The 16,112-nt window shown below is 45.7% G+C and overlaps 1 protein-coding gene across 1 annotated transcript in view; it reads left to right on the top strand.

The window, feature by feature from the left end:
• Positions 1 to 16,112, top strand: part of STRC (stereocilin) — a 31,624-nt gene that overhangs the window by 6,676 nt on the left and 8,836 nt on the right. The window contains exons 2-12 of the mRNA XM_072740641.1: positions 9,469 to 10,254; positions 10,345 to 10,369; positions 11,323 to 12,577; positions 13,580 to 13,642; positions 13,741 to 13,851; positions 14,019 to 14,185; positions 14,381 to 14,567; positions 14,686 to 14,801; positions 15,046 to 15,178; positions 15,530 to 15,712; positions 15,990 to 16,028. Of these exons, the coding sequence (XP_072596742.1) occupies positions 9,469 to 10,254; positions 10,345 to 10,369; positions 11,323 to 12,577; positions 13,580 to 13,642; positions 13,741 to 13,851; positions 14,019 to 14,185; positions 14,381 to 14,567; positions 14,686 to 14,801; positions 15,046 to 15,178; positions 15,530 to 15,712; positions 15,990 to 16,028 (3,065 nt within the window). The remainder of the gene's footprint in view (positions 1 to 9,468; positions 10,255 to 10,344; positions 10,370 to 11,322; positions 12,578 to 13,579; positions 13,643 to 13,740; positions 13,852 to 14,018; positions 14,186 to 14,380; positions 14,568 to 14,685; positions 14,802 to 15,045; positions 15,179 to 15,529; positions 15,713 to 15,989; positions 16,029 to 16,112) is intronic.

Below are 16,112 nucleotides of genomic sequence, written 5' to 3'. Positions count from 1 at the left end.
TTGTATACCTGAAACTAATATAACACTGTTAATAATATTTGAACTAAAAAAATAAAAATTTAAAACAACAGTAATAAAAAAACAACAAAAATCTACTTGGAAAGAAAAACTAGAGGGGCGCCTGGGTGGTTCAGTCAGTTAAGTATCTGACTCTTGATTTCAGCTCAGGGTTGTGAGATTTAGCCCCGAGTTGAGCTCCACGCTCAATACAGAATCTGCTTGAGATTCTTTCTCCCTCTCCCCTTCCCTCTACTCTCTTGATCTCCCAAATAAATACATAAAAATCCTTAGAAAAACTAGAAATATTTTTAGACACAATTGTATACCTAGAAACTCCAAAAGAATAAACTAGAATTAGAGATAACAAAGGATTTCCACTAAATACAAACAGAAGAGGGATGGAGACAGAAACCTGGGAAACAGGAACATTTATGGGATAGGAGGAAGAGGAACCAGAAAGAAGCCTGAGAGGGAAGAGCTGAAGAGACAGTGGATAATCATTGTAATGTCTTTAAAGCCAAGATAGAATTTCAAGAAAGAGATGGTCCAATCAGATCTGGATTGGAGCATCCATTTAGCCTGGTAATCAGAAATCAATAAACCTTATAAAACAGAGCAAGGAAATATTTTTAATAAATCTTACATATGCTATCCACACAGTAGATGCTCATTGAGCAGCATCTTTGAGTAGCTTTGCTCAGAGTGAATCTGAGGATCAGCAGAATTGGCTTCATTTGGTAACTTGTTGGAAGTGCAGAATCACAGGTCCCATCCTTAGGGCCTATTGAATCAAGTGTTACATATGCATGTTAAAGTTCCCAAAGCACTTCTTTTTTTTAAAGAATTTTTTTAAAAATTTTTATTTATTTATGATAGTCACAGAGAGAGAGAGAGAGGCAGAGACACAGGCAGAGGGAGAAGCAGGCTCCATGCACCGGGAGCCCGACGTGGGATTCGATCCGGGGTCTCCAGGATCGCGCCCTGGGCCAAAGGCAGGCGCCAAACCGCTGCGCCACCCAGGGATCCCCCAAAGCACTTCTTTATATATATTTAACAACTTCCCCTCTTGGTTCTCTATAGCTGACTTTTTCAAATGAGTGGTCTATGCAGCTGCTTCATTCTTTAACTGCTTAATGAAAATGATCTGGTTTCAATTCTACCAGAATGGAAGTTTATTCAACAAATACTTGTTGAGTTCCTATGTTCCAGTCACTCTTTTAGGCATTAGGATATATCCATGAATGAACAGGACAGAAATCCCTGCCCATCCCGACTAGTTCTTCATAAGATCACCAGGTAATAAATGATAAGTTCAATGAAGACTGATTTTACCTCCTCCCATTTCCCCCCAAATTATCCTTTTAGCAGCCCAGAGGCATGTGATAATAACTACACAAACCAAAAACAAGCAAAACCTTTTCTGACTAAATACAAATATTCTCAGGTTGAAAAATCAAGCCCCACTGGTCATGAAGCCATCATGCTTCCTCTTCCTTTTTATCCTTGCCCTGAGTATTCTTGCCATAGGAATCCCCCACTACTCATAAAGAAGAGATCAAAGCTCTATGTCAGATAATAATGAGCGTTCTTCAGGAACATTTTGCAAGTGAAGTTGCGACTTAGATATTGTTGTGATATAACAAAATTAAAATTTTTTCAAATATGGTTTGTATTGTGCTTTTATTTTAGTATATGTGCTGCCAAAGCGAGCACTTGTGCTTTTATTTTAGAACATAGTTTTCCCCCTTTGATCTCTAGTTATTACCTACATCTTCAAATATCATACTGGAACTCAAACCAATGTGTTGCCACTTGGAGGCAGAAAAGTTGTTTGTTTTGTTATAGCATAATGTCTATAAAAAAATAATCCAAGAAAGAAAGAAAAAAATTTATAATAACAGTACAGCTTCTACCTATTGTATTACCATAATAACTTTTATTTTTTAATGTTCAACATGGATTATTGGTTATGAATCTATATTAGTTTTGCTGTTATAATTTCTCCATATGCTATCACTGTGTCTTAAATTTAATATGAAAGTTTTAAGTTTTTAAAAAATTTATTTTTTTAAAAATTTTTATTTATTTATGATAGTCACACCCAGAGAGAGAGAGAGAGAGGCAGAGACATAGGCAGAGGGAGAAGCAGGCTCCATGCACGGGAGCCCGAGGTGGGATTCGATCCCGGGTCTCCAGGATCGCGCCCTGGGCCAAAGGCAGGCGCTAAACCACTACGCCACCCAGGGATCCCAAAAATTTATTTATGTATTATACTTTTTTCTTTGTATTATACTTCCAAAGTTTTAAAATGTCAGACAATCAGTAGGTCTTAATCCACCTCATTTCTTGAGCTTTTGCGCTAATTGGCTTAATGTTCACAAAGGGATTCATTTCTCTTTTCAACAAAAGTTTTAATGTTCTTTACATCCTAGCTATGATGTTCAGTTTTGAAGACAGAAAACTGTTCAGTGTATGAATGCAAGCCTTTTTAAAGGCCACTTTTGGAGAGATTTCTATTTTTTACCATGACAAGTAGAAATCTTCACAATGTTAACATTTGTATTCTTCTTATTTAGGTGACTTAGGGTGGGATGAACATTTTCAACTTTTTTTTTTTTTTTTTTACAGAAAGCACACGTGTAAGTTGGGAAGGAGGGGCAAAAGGAAAAGGACAGAGAGAATCTTAAATAGGCTCCCCACTCAGAGCAAAGCCCAACACAGGGCTTGATCTCACAACCCTGAGATCATGACCTGAACCAAAATCAAAAGTCAGACACTTAACTGATGTAGCTACCCTGACGTGCCAAACATTTTTAACTTTTTATTTTAAAATAATTTGAGATTCAGAGATGAGATACAAATGTAGTGCTATGTATCTGTCACCTAGCTTTCTCTAATATTAACATCTTTTTAAAATTTATTTTTTTTGTTCATGAGACTGAGAGAGAGGCAGAGACACAAGCAGAGGGAGAAGCAGTTTCTCTGAGGAGAGCCGTACGTGGGACTCGATTCCGGAACTCCAGGATCACGATCTGAGCCAAAGGCATACGCTTAACCATTGAGCCACTCAGGTGTTCCTCTAATATTAACATCTTACATAACCAAGATATAATAATTAATAAATTAACATCAGTAATATGCTATTAATTTAGGTAAAGACTTTACCAGAATTTCATCAGTTTTTCCAACAATGTCCCTTTTCTGTTCTAGGTGCCAGACCAAGATTTGACATTGCATTCAGTTGTCACATCTCTTTAATCGCCTATGGTTGCCATAGTTGCCTTAATCCCTCCGTATCTTTCAAGACCTTGGTATATTTTAAGACTTATGGTCAGATATTTTGCAGAAATAGTTCATCTGTTATTTTCACAGATTATTATGAGGTTTTGAACTTTTAGAAGAATACCACTCAGGAGAAGTGGCCTTGCCAGCACATCACCTCGGGAGGTATATCATAGTGATATATGTTAAAACTGGTGATGTTAACCTTGATCCCTTAGTCAATGTGAAGGCAACCAGGTTTCTCCACTATGTAGTTAACTTTTTCCCCCTTTATAATTAATAAACACTTGGAAGGAGATACTACAAGGTTATGCAAATATCTTGTTTTTTCTTAAACTTTTCCCTACCAATTATAGTTCATCAGTGAATCTTGTTTGCAGTAATTACTAAGGTGGTGTTCTATTTCTCTTGTTCCTTCTGTATTTATTAATTGGAATTATTTTTGTAAAATATTGTCCCATCTCTGAGGTGAACATTTTAAGTCTTTTTTTTTTTTAATTTTTATTCATTTATTCATAGAGACACAGAGAGGCAGAGACACAGGCCTTAGAAGGAGAAGCAGGCATCATGCAGAGAGCCTGACATGGGACTCGATCCAGGGTCTCCAGGATCACACCCTAGGCTGCAGGCGGCGCTAAACCGCTCAGCCACCGGGGCTGCCCTTAAGTCTTTATCTTAGTAGAAGTAGCAATTTCATCACCATGGTAGAGTTCATAGTCCCTATAATATAGGCCAGGAATGTGTAGGTAGAATGAATTTATTTATTTGACAAATTCTTTGCTTAATACTATGTGCCAGTAACTGTTAGGCACTTGGGGTAGAACAAGGCATAGTCTCTTCTCGAGACCTTATATTCTGGTCTAATATAAGATGATACTTAGATTTCTGTATTGAAGACTAGGTAGATTGCTCTGCATATGACATATGACTCCACAAAAGCCTTCATAGGATCAAATAATACTTTATCTGACTGACTAATGTCCCTATTTTTAATCTTCTCCTCAGTGAGGACAAACTGGACTTCCTCCCCTTAACCTCTGTGTCTATCCCTCAACATTTCTAACCAGATGTCTTCACTGCTTCACTTCCTCCACCCAAATTTCACACTAATTTCTCTTGTTGGCCAACCACAACATGGAGCCATACAGGGAAAGAAATTCTGGGAAATGTTTCCAGTTTAGCTAAACTGACAAAGTTCAAAACCGCTATAGATTATTTGGCCATTGCACTTTCATTGAAATTTTTTCCTCCTTTGGCTTCATGACACCACTCCCTTCAGGTTTTCCTTTGGATTGCTTCTCTTCCACTTTTGTTGCTAGCCATCTTCTTCCCAAGCTTTTAATGTGTGTCCTCAGCCATTTTTGCTTCATATTCTACAAACGCTCACTAACTAGTTTTGTCCACTTTAATGGTTTCAACTGCTATTGGTATGCTGATGACTTCCAATTCCATTTTCAACCCAGATCTCTCTTAGAAACTCCAAGGAAAATATTCATTTGTCTATCCTTAGGGATTTCATTTGTATATCCTTAGTTTCTTCATTCCTAATATGTCCAAAACTGAATGATTACCATTCTTTCAAAACTGGTCTTCCCCTTCTAATCCCAATAAGGACCACCAAGCAATTTCCCTAGGTTAGAGAAGTGCTCAGTGATCCCTTCCCTACTTTACTTAACTAGTTTCATGGTTTTTTTCTAAAAATCTTTCACTTAAAACACTGCTTCTTGTACTGGTTTTGGTATGAAGATTCTTAGTTGCAAAGAAAGAATTCATCTTGAGCTAGTCTAATCATAGTAGTAGTAACATTTAGTAGATCTGTACCAATGCCTGGCACATCATAGGTACTTTATTTATTTTTATTTTTTTTAAAGATTTTATTTATTTATTTATTTATGATAGACACAGAGAGAGAGAGAGACAGAGACACAGGCAGAGGGAGAAGCAGGCTCCATGCAGGGAGCCCGATGCGGGACTCGATCCTGGGTCTCCAGGATCACACCCTGGGCCGAAGACAGGTGCTTAAACCGCTGAGCCACCCAGGCTGCCCCATAGGTACTTTAAAATGCAAGGGAATGGGGGTACCTGGGTGGCTCAGCTGGTTAGGTGTCTGATTCTTGGTTTTGGCTTAGGTTCTGGTCTCAGTGTTGTAGGATCAAGCTCCACCTGCCTCCACCTCCCCACCCTCACCCCCATCAAGCCCCACATCAGGGTCTGTGCTCAGAGTGGAGTCTCTGCTTAAGATCCCCTCTCCATCTCCCTTTGCTCACGCATGTGCATGCGAGCTCTCTCTCTCTCTCTCTCTCAAATAAGTAAAGTAAATCTTTAAAATGCAAGGGAATTGAGGCGCCTAGGTGGCTCAGTCAGTTAAGCGTCTGCCTTTGGCTCAGGTCATGATCCCAGGGTCCTGGGATTGAGCCCACATCTAGCTCTTTGCTCAGTAAGGGGCCTGCTTCTCCCTCTCCCTCTGCCTACTGCTCTGCCTACTTGTGCTCTCTGTCTCTCTGTATGTGTGTGTGTGTGTCAAATAAGTAAATAAGATCTTTTAAAAATAATTAAAATAAAATCTTAAAATAAAATGCAAGAGAATGAACATAATTGGATTGATGAGTAACATCTCCATTTTACAGATGAGTGAATTATAGACACTTCTGATTATAGGAGTAATACATGATAGAATGGAGACCTAGACTTTAAGGCCTAATATCAAAATGCAAACATAATTTAAAAGTATCTTTTTTTTTAAAGACTTATTTATTTATTTTTATTTGTGATAGACAGAGAGAGAGAGAGAGGCAGAGACAGAGGAGGAGGGAGAAGCAGGCTCCATGCTGGGAGCCTGACGTGGGACTCGATCCCGGGACTCCAGGATCGCGCCCTGGGCCAAAGGCAGGCACCAAACCGCTGAGCCACCCAGGGATCCCTAAAAGTATCTTTTAAAAATTTTATTTATTTATTCATGAGAGACACAGAGAGAGGCAGAGACACAGGCAGAGGAAGAAGCAGGTTCCATGCAGGGAGCCCAATGTGGGACTTAATCCTGGGACTCCGGGATCACGCCCTAAGCGGAAGGCAGATGATCAACTGCTGAGCCACCCAGGCATGACAGTTTGTCATTTCTGTCTATTTGATCATTTATAGATTGGAATTCTTCTCACTCTTACTGGACTCTACCAAACTGAAATTGACCATCCAACAACATGTGTTTGAACTGTGCAGGTCCAGCTATACACTGTTTTTTGTTTTGTTTTGTTTGTTTTTTAAAATACAGTACAGTATTGTAAATGTATTTTCTCTTTCTTATGATTCTGTTAATATTTTCTTTGCTCAGTTTATTAGAAGAATTATATATAACATATATAATATATAGAATATGCATTCATCCATGGCTTTTGTTGTTGGTTAGGCTTCCAGTTAACAGCAGGCTATTGGTAGTTAAATTTTTGAGTAGTTAAGATTTTTGACTACACAGTGTGGGTTGGGGGGTAGTGCCCTTAATCACCAGCACTGTTCAAGGGTCACCTGTATAAGGTAATCTGCTTATTTCAAATAGCTTGATATATTAGCTATAAATCCTAAACACTTTACCCTCAGTTGGCACATAGTCTGAATCCTTGTTGGCAACAGGATTGCTTAACCAACTGCTTGCTCCATCATCACGTGGACTGCCAAGAATTTCCCAGCCTGGGTTGAGAGAGTACTCATTGCTCCCCTCTCCATTTGAGCCAACTAGTTTCGTACTTGTTCTAAAGATCTTTTACTCAAGACACTACTTCCGGGTAAGAATTTCTGTATCCTATAGGGCTCTTTAGTTTCAAATAAGATAATTCATATTGAACTAGTCTGACAACAATAGTAGTAACGTTTAGTAAATGTTTATTTTGTACCAGTGCCTGGCACATGATAGGTGCTTACTTTTTGTTGGATAGGTGCCACATGCTGTGCTAAGTACTTTAAGTGCATTATCTAATTTTATCCTCTCAATAACTCTATATTAGTATCTCTCCTTTTTATAGAAAAGAACATTATGACACAGAGGTTTAGAAGTTGCTCACAACACACAGCTAGTAAACATAGGAGCCAGGATTTGGATCCAAGCCATCTCAATTTTTTGCTACACTATTAGCAAAAAAAGGAGAATTTATCATTGAGGATCATTATGGAACCAAGGGCAGAAATTCAAATTCCAGGTTGGGCTGGAACCAGAAGATAGAAAACTATAGGGAATCCAGGTCATATTCCTTGCTTCTCCTCTCTGCTTTCCAGACTGGATGTGGTAACTTTGATGGGCAAAGGGAAAATATTGACGAAGGGATGCAATAGATCATTTTACTGATTCCGACTTTTTATTTGCCTTGGAAAATCCTAGCACTGTCCTCAACTCTGGGGGCCTGGCCAAGTTATTCCACTTGGGGTGTGTGTGTGTGTGTGTCTCAGTTTCCTCATTTATAAAATGAGAAGTTTTTACCACAGGATCCCTCAGGTCCCTTCCAGTTCTAAAATTCTGTGATCTTAAGTGAACCTTCTAGGGCAGAAGCTCGTTAATAATAGATTTGAATGTGTGGGTTTGGGGGATAGAATAGAGGAGGGTTCTGAGGAAAGAAGGACAGAATAATGGTTTAAGTGGAGCCTCAGTGTTGAATTACTATTGAGAGCTGGTATCAGGTAAAGGCCTTTGGGGATATATAAATGGAGGACAGAAAAGACTTCTCACCTTGGCCAGACTAGATTATTCTGAGTGGGATCTTTTTGATCTATGAGCAGTACTCTCTCTCTCTCTCTGGGTGTGTGTGTGTGTGTGTGTGTGTGTGTGCATGAGCACGTGTGCGTGTGTGCATGCATGTATGTGTGGGTGTGGGAAGTAGCCCTCTTGCACAGTGATTTAATCTGGTTTATCTCTTTTCTCAGCTTAGAATTCTCTATGGGGCTTTCATCTAGGCCACAGGAAGAGAGCCAGAGGGCAAACTCAAACGTTTGAATAGCCCAATGAGCAAGTCGCGCATCCATAAAATGAGAGGTATAGTCTATGTAACCTCTGAAGTCCTGCCCCATTCTTCGCATTTTGTGGTTCTAGGTAGTGGATCGAAAGCAGCTCTCCTCTTGTGAATGCCATGTCCTTGGACCAGAATTTGGTCTTTATTCTTCCTCTCCGTTTCTACCTGGCTGCCCAGCTCCTTTCTCTGGGCTCCCTTTCTTCCTTGATTCCTTCAAATCCTACTTACTTTTTAACTCCTTTGGACCCTGTTTGTTTTCTTATATTCTGCACCCCCCAGCTGGTTTCTGGATCTCCATTTCCATGTCTGCCCACTCCTATCTGCATCCTGGCTCTTAACTATCTCCTTGGGCTCTCCAAGAGCCCCCTGGAATCCCCTATCTCTGGGCCCTCTCTTAGAAGTACACCTTTTTCCGAAGCCAAAGGATCAGGTATTCAGTGGCTCAGGTGACAAACCTGCTGTCAGGTTACAGATATTGTTTCCTGAAAGACCACACTACAGTGTCAGTGGCAACTCAGGCTGCCTGCAGTGCCCTGCCCTCACCTGGCTATCCCCCACAAGGTGAGAACAACCAGAACTCACCTCTTACCAGTGCTCATCTGGAAACATGGCTCTGAGCCTCTGGCCAGTGCTGCTACCGCTAACTTGTGCAGGTGAGAGGAAGAGGGAGCAGGGCTGGGGATGAAGGGGATGGTTGCTGAAAAGAGACTTAAGAATGCAGAGATTAACTGGTTTCTATAAAAGATAAAGGAAGACAGGCAGAGACTAGAGCTAGGGAGAAAGTGAGGGTAAAGAAAGCAGGTCAAGACTTACTATAGGCTGATTCAGTAGAGGGAATCAGTTCACCATCCCTTTTGCCTCATCTTTATTTATTATTTATTTATTTATTTATTTATTTTTAAGATTTTATTTTTTATTTATTCATGATAGACATAGAGAGAGAGAGAGGCAGACACAGAAGCAGGCTCCATGCTAGGAGCCCGACTCGGGACTCAATTCCGGAACTCCAGGATGGAGCCCTGGGCCAAAGGCAGGCGCTAAACGACTGAGCCACCCAGGGATTACCCCCCACTCTTTTTTTTTTTTTTTTAAGGTCGCCTCATCTTTAGATCCAAGCTAGGACCAGGTTCCAGGGCAGGGCTGAATTGGGTTCTAGCCTCTTTCCCTTTAGTGATCTCCCATTTCTCTCTTACAGCAACTCTGGTCTCTAGTGGGATTCAGTCCCTGGACCCTGATCTCTCCCTCCTGAAGTCATTGCTCTCCACTATGGACCAGGCTCCCCAGGGGTCTCTCAGCCGCTCACAGTTCTCTGCATTTCTGGCCAACATTTCTTCTTCCTTTGAGTCTGGGAGAATGGGGGAGGGACCTGTGGGGGAGCCCCCACCTCTCCAGTCCCCTGCCCTCCGGCTCCATGACTTCCTAGTGACACTGAGAGGAAGCCCAGACTGGGAACCAATGCTAGGGCTGCTGGGGGATGTGCTGGCACTGCTGGGGCAGGAGCAGACCCCCAGGGACTTCCTGGGACACCAGGCAGGTGTGCTGGGTGGACTCGCAGAGGTGCTTCTAGGAGCCTTAGTTCCCATAGGACCCCCTACCCCTACCCGGCCCCCCTGTATCCGTGATGGGCCCTCTGACTGCGTCCTGGTGGCTGACTGGTTGCCTTCTTTGCTGTTGTTGTTAGAGGGTACACGCTGGCAGGCCCTGGTACAGGTGCAGCCCAGTGTGGACCCCACCAATGCCACAGGCCTTGATGGGAGGGAGCCAGCACCCCACTTTTTGCAGGGTCTGTTGGGTTTGCTCACCCCAGTAGGGGAACTGGGCTCTGAAGAGGCTCTTTGGGGAGGTCTGCTGCGCACAGTGGGGGCCCCGCTCTATGCTGCCTTCCAGGAGGGGCTGCTCCGTGTCACTGATTCCCTACGGAATGAAGTCTTCTCCATTCTGGGGCAACCAGAGCCTGATGCCAATGGGCAGTGCCAGGGAGGTGAGTGCTGCTAGGTCTGGGGCTGGGCTGTGGCAGGGCAAAGAAGGGGTGAGATTGGGGTAGTCTTCTTTCTTACTCTTTCCCTCCTAGGCAACCTTCGGCAGCTGCTCTTATGGTAAGTAACTCTCTTACCAGGAGAGGAGTTCTGATTGGGCCTGGGAAGTCATCAGACTCCAGAGTAGAGGAGGAAACTGATGGGAGGGGGGTTGTTTGATGGTTTTGGAATGTGACTATCTGGGTTGGTGTCCCAGCTCTACTTTTGCCTCAGTTTCCCCACTTATAAAATATAGATATAATTATTAGCTACCACAGAGTTGTTGAAAGGGATTGAACGGGTTGAGACCGTATGTGTAAGCCACCTAGAACTGTGCTTCCCGCATAGTGTTTAATAAATGTTACCTAATAAAGATGGACTATGGAAAGAAAGGATGAGACTGGATTCTTCTGTCCCTTACTATTTCAGTATACGTGCTACTGAAGCGAGCACTTTTACTATTTCAATACAACAGTGCCAGAGCACAGTTAGACTTACTCAGTTGCTGGGAAGATTTCCTGATATGAGGCCAACCAAGGGTTGGATTTAAGCTACCTAAAAGCATATGAAGAAAGGAGAAGGAAGGGAGCCAGGTGGACAGAGGGAGCTCCAGCTGGGCTGCTCCTAGATGATTCTGTGCTTTGACAGGACAGATCTCTCTCCCATTTCCACCATTCCAGTATTTTTAAAAAGATTGTATTTATTTATTCATGAGACAGAGAGAGAGAGAGAGAGAGAGAGAGAGAGAGGGAGGCAGAGACACAGGCAGAGGGAGAAGCAGGCTCCATGCAGGGAGCCCAATGTGGGACTTGATCCCAGGACCGTGGGATCATGCCCTGAGCCAAAGGCAGAAGCTGAACCACTGAGCCACCCAGGGACCCCCGACCATTCCAGTATTTAAACCAGTGACAACTATGCTCCCAGGGACCTTTTTGAAAAGCCTATGCTTGCCACCTCCACGCAGGGCTCTGGGCCAGGGTCAGAATGTTCAACTGGACGAAATGTGACTGACCAGATGCTGCCTCTACACCCAGGGGCATCCGGCACAACCTTTCCTGGGATGTCCAGGCGCTGGGCTTTCTGTCTGGATCGCCACCCCCACCCCCTGCCCTCCTCCACTGCCTGAGCACAGGTGTGCCTCTGCCCAGGGCTTCCCAGCCCTCAGCCCACATCAACCCTCGCCAACGGCGAGCCATCTCTGTGGAGGCCCTCTGCGAGAACCACTCAGGCCCAGCGCCACCCTACAGCATTTCCAACTTCTCCATCCACTTGCTCTGCCAGCACGCCCAGCCCGCCACCCCGCAGCCCCCTCCCAGCACCGCTGCCGTCTGCCAGACAGCTGTGTGGTATGCAGTGTCATGGGCACCAGGTGCCCAGGGCTGGCTACAGGCTTGCCATGACCAGTTTCCTGATCAGTTCCTGGAGGCAATATGTAGCAACCTCTCCTTTTCAGCCCTGTCTGGCCCCAATCGCCGCTTGGTAAAGCAGCTCTGTGCTGGCCTGCTCCCACCCCCCACTAACTGTCCTGAAGGCCTGCCCCCTGTTCCCCTCACCCCAGAGGTCTTCTGGGGCTGCTTCTTGGAGAATGAGACTCTGTGGGCTGAGCGGCTGTGTGGAGAGGCAGGTCTGCAGGCTGTGCCCCCCAGCAATCAGGCTTGGGTTCAACATGTGTGCCAGGGCCCTACCCCAGATGTCACTGCCTTCCCACCCTGCCATGTTGGACCTTGTGGGGAACGCTGTCCAGATGGAGGCAACTTCCTGATTATGGTCTGTGCCAATGACACCATGTATGAAGCCCTGGTGCCCTTCTGGCCTTGGCTAGCGGGCCAGTGCAGGATAAGTCGAGGGGGCAATGACACTTGCTTCCTAGAGGGGCTACTTGGTCCTCTTCTACCCTCTCTGCCACCACTGGGACCATCCCCCCTGTGCCTGGCCCCAGCTCCCTTCCTGCTTGGCATGCTATCCCAGTTGCCACGCTGTCAGTCCTCTGTGCCAGCCCTTGCCCATTCCACACGCCTGCACTATCTCCTGCGCCTGCTGACCTTTCTCCTGGGTCCAGGGGCCGGAGGGACCGAGGCCCAGGGAATGCTGGGTCAGGCCTTGATGCTCTCCAGTCTCCCAGACAACTGCTCCTTCTGGGATGCCTTTCGCCCAGAGGGCCGGCGTAGTGTGCTGCGGACAGTTGGAGAGTACCTGGAACGGGAGGAACAGCTGACCCCACCGGGCTTTGAACCCACTGCCAGTCCCAGCTCCGGTATAACCAAGATGGAGCTGCTGGCCTGCTTCAGCGTGAGTGATCCGCCAAGTTGAAAGCCCCTGGAACAGAAGGAAGGGCCTCCAAATGAATTCTTTAATACTGAGAGGATAATATATAATATAATATAATATACTGGCTTAAGCACATAGCTCTGGAGTCAGTCAGGCTTGGGTTCACATGATCAACCTTGGACAAGTTATTTAACCTCTCTGGGCAATATTTTTTTGATCTACAAATGGGGGAGAATAATATAATAATGATAATGATGCCACTTTTTTTAGGGTGGCTGTAAGGATTACATAAGATAATACATGCTGTGGAATTATGTATCTAGAAGGATATATAAGATGCAATAAATTTTATCATGTTTTTCTTTCTAACCCTTTGACTCTCCCCCTTTCTGCTCCAAGAAGGAAAATGATCAAGTTGGAGGGTTCTAATTCTGTCCCTAAAAATTGAGAATTGGAGGCTGGCAAAGTATAGGAAGATAAGGCAGAAATGAGAAAAATTCAGGGCAATTACAAACTGGAAGACTTGGAATCTGGCTTCAACTATGTCACATAATAGTGCAGTGTTAGGCAAATAACTTAATTTAGGTTTTCTGGGTTTCTGTGTCTTCTCTGTAGAGTGAAGGGGTTAGAATATATAAATACCATAATTCATTCACAGTTCCATGTTACAAGTAAGGTACTGTGCTAAGTTCTGTAGGATATGGGAAGAATCCTTACTCCATGTTAGGACCCATCTTTCTCAAGCCCTACATCCAATGAAATGAGATTAGACAGGTTCGTAGTAATTTGGTTCAGATCTCCAAGTACTTATTTATTAAGCCAGCAATGGACCTGGCATGGAAAAGGATACAGGAGACATTAGAGACATCATCCCTGGCCTAAAAGAGTTTAATATCGGAGGAGACACACATACTAGCTTCAGAGGAAGGACAAGCATCCTAGCAAGTGGAGTTGGAGTGCCTGGGGAAGCTTCAGGAGGAACAGAGGCGACAGCTTTTGGCATCTTGTCTGTCTCCCCACCAGCCTGTGCTATGGGACCTGCTCCAGAGGGAGAAGAGTGTTTGGGCCCTGCAGATTCTAGTGCAGGTAACAGATGGAGGGGCACATGGGTGGACTGGGTAACAAGCATGGCCTGAGGCTGCTGCCCAGTGAGGCCTCATCCACAGTAACCTCTCACCCCCTAGGCATACCTGCATATGCCACCAGAAAATCTCCAGCAGCTGGTGCTCTCAGCAGAGAGGGAGGCTGCTCAGGGCTTCTTGACGCTCATGCACCGTTCCTGGGCCCAGCTGCAGGTGGATATTGAGAGAAGGGGAACAAGGGTGGAGGGAGAAATCTGGGAATCAAGAATACCTGGAGCCCAGTGTGCAGAGGGCTTGCCCAGTTGAAGGAGGAACGTGAGAGGAGATGGTAACAATACTGAGTATTTCTTGAGCCAGCATCCATTCCTGTGTCCCCACAGGTACCACCATCAGAGGAGCAGGCCCTGGGTCGCCTGACTGCCCTGTTGCTCCAGCGATACCCACGCCTCACCTCCCAGCTCTTCATTGACCTGTCACCACTCATCCCCTTCTTGGCTGTCTCTGATCTGATGCGCTTCCCACCATCCCTGTTGGCCAATGATAGTGTGTAAGGACCCCACACCACTCCTGATCCTGTCAGGGTCAGACCAATACAACCAGCCTAGAGCAGCCCCTTACTGAGATCCTCTCTGTTATAATTAGGGAGAGTCTCCTTCTTGTCTATGACAGTAGGGCTGCAGAGAGCCAGGGGGGACAACAGTTTGGAACAAGGCCAAGGGCTAAGACCCATTACTCTCCCCAGCCTGGCTGCCATCCGGGATTACAGTCCAGGAATGAGGCCTGAACAGAAAGAGGCTCTTGCAAAGCGACTGCTGGCCCCTGAGCTATTCGGGGAAGTGCCTGCCTGGTCTCAGGAGCTACTGTGGGCAGTGCTGCCCCTGCTTCCCCACCTCCCTCTGGAAAACTTTCTGCAACTCAGCCCTCATCAGGTATGATGTGATCATCTTAACGTGACTAGCCCAGGAGTCAGTAGCATGTCTCCTGGTGAGCTCCTCCCCACAAGTGTCCCACAGTGACCCCAACACAAGCTGGCTCTCCTCATCTCAGATCCAGGCCCTAGAGGATAGCTGGCCAGCAGCAGGTCTTGGGCCAGGGCATGCCCGACATGTGCTACGAAGCCTGGTGAACCAGAGTGTCCAGGATGGAGAGGAGCAGGTACGCAGGTGAGTGGTTGTGGGACCAGTGATGAAGGCCAAGCTACCATGGTGGGTTTGGGTCCAAGGGAGGAAGGGGCAACAAAGTAGGGAGTGGCCCCCAGCAGTATAGGACTCCAGGACAGAGGCCTATCTACGGCACCCATATTTCTTAGTTTAGTGGTCAGAGTGCCTACTCTGTGTACCAACATGGTCCCCACCTTAGTGCCAGCTTCTGTGACCACATGAAGGCCAGCTTCGATGCCCTTCTCAGGCTGGGGCCCCTCGCCTGTTTCCTGAGTCCAGAGGAGCTGCAGAGCCTGGTACCCTTGAGTGATCCAATGGGGCCAGTAGAACGGGGGCTGCTGGAATGTGCGGCCAACGGGACCCTCAGCCCACAAGGACGGGTGAGCTCCTTGGCAGAGCCCTACAAGACTCCAGGCTTTCCTTGGGTCTGTGTCAAAGACTGGTCCAGTCATCTCAACCAAGTTTGAGCACCACAATGCTAGCCCTCCCCCGACCTCTGCCTCCTCTCTTCCTTTTTCCATGGTCATTCTTATCTGTTAGCACCTCTTCCTGACCCTATATTCTATGACACCCCAAACATACCCTTTGACATCTTAAACCCAATCTGTCCCTATCCCATCCTTGGTTCTAAGCCCTAGCCCAGGCCCTGGGAAATCCAGATGTGGGATTAGACAAGAAGCTTAAGGTTCACTTGTCTTTTCTCTCCAGTCCCAAACCTTCTTTGGTTACAGGTGGCATATGAACTCCTGGGAGTGTTACGTTCATCTGGGGGAGCTGTGCTGAGCCCCCTGGAGCTGCGAGTCTGGGCCCCTCTCTTCCCTCAGCTGGGCCTCCGCTTCCTGCAGGAGCTGTCAGAGCCCCAGCTTAGAGCTATGCTTCCTGCCCTGCAGGGAACCAGTGTCACACCTGCCCAGGTAGGCCTATCTCACTATCTGGCATCTATCCTTCACCTCTGGGAACCAGGGATACCATTAGGTCCTCTGGAGCCCCCTTTTTCTCTGTCCCAAGGAGGACTACCTTATCCCCCTTTCTCTGATCAAGAAGAGCAGAGAGCCAGGCTAGTCATGGGTGCGGGGCGGGGGGTGTGTACAGAGGGAGCTAGAAGTTTTGGAGGGTAGGCCCTAGGGACTTGTTTAAAAACCTGGCTGCCAGGACCTGAGAGCTGTTGATTCCTGTCCTATTCTACTTTAGGCTGTTTTACTGCTTGGACGGCTCCTCCCTAGGCATGATGTGAGTAGCAGCAACTTCTCAACATCCCCCAGAGGTTCCTGTCCCCCTTTCCCTAGCCCCTGCATCTTCCCCGTTTCTTCCCAC

This window comes from Vulpes vulpes, chromosome 15 (assembly GCF_048418805.1).
Source record: "Vulpes vulpes isolate BD-2025 chromosome 15, VulVul3, whole genome shotgun sequence".
Taxonomy (NCBI): Eukaryota; Metazoa; Chordata; class Mammalia; order Carnivora; family Canidae; genus Vulpes; species Vulpes vulpes.
The sequence above is the reverse complement of the archived record's forward strand: the minus strand, read 5'-3'. Positions and strand labels throughout refer to the sequence as shown.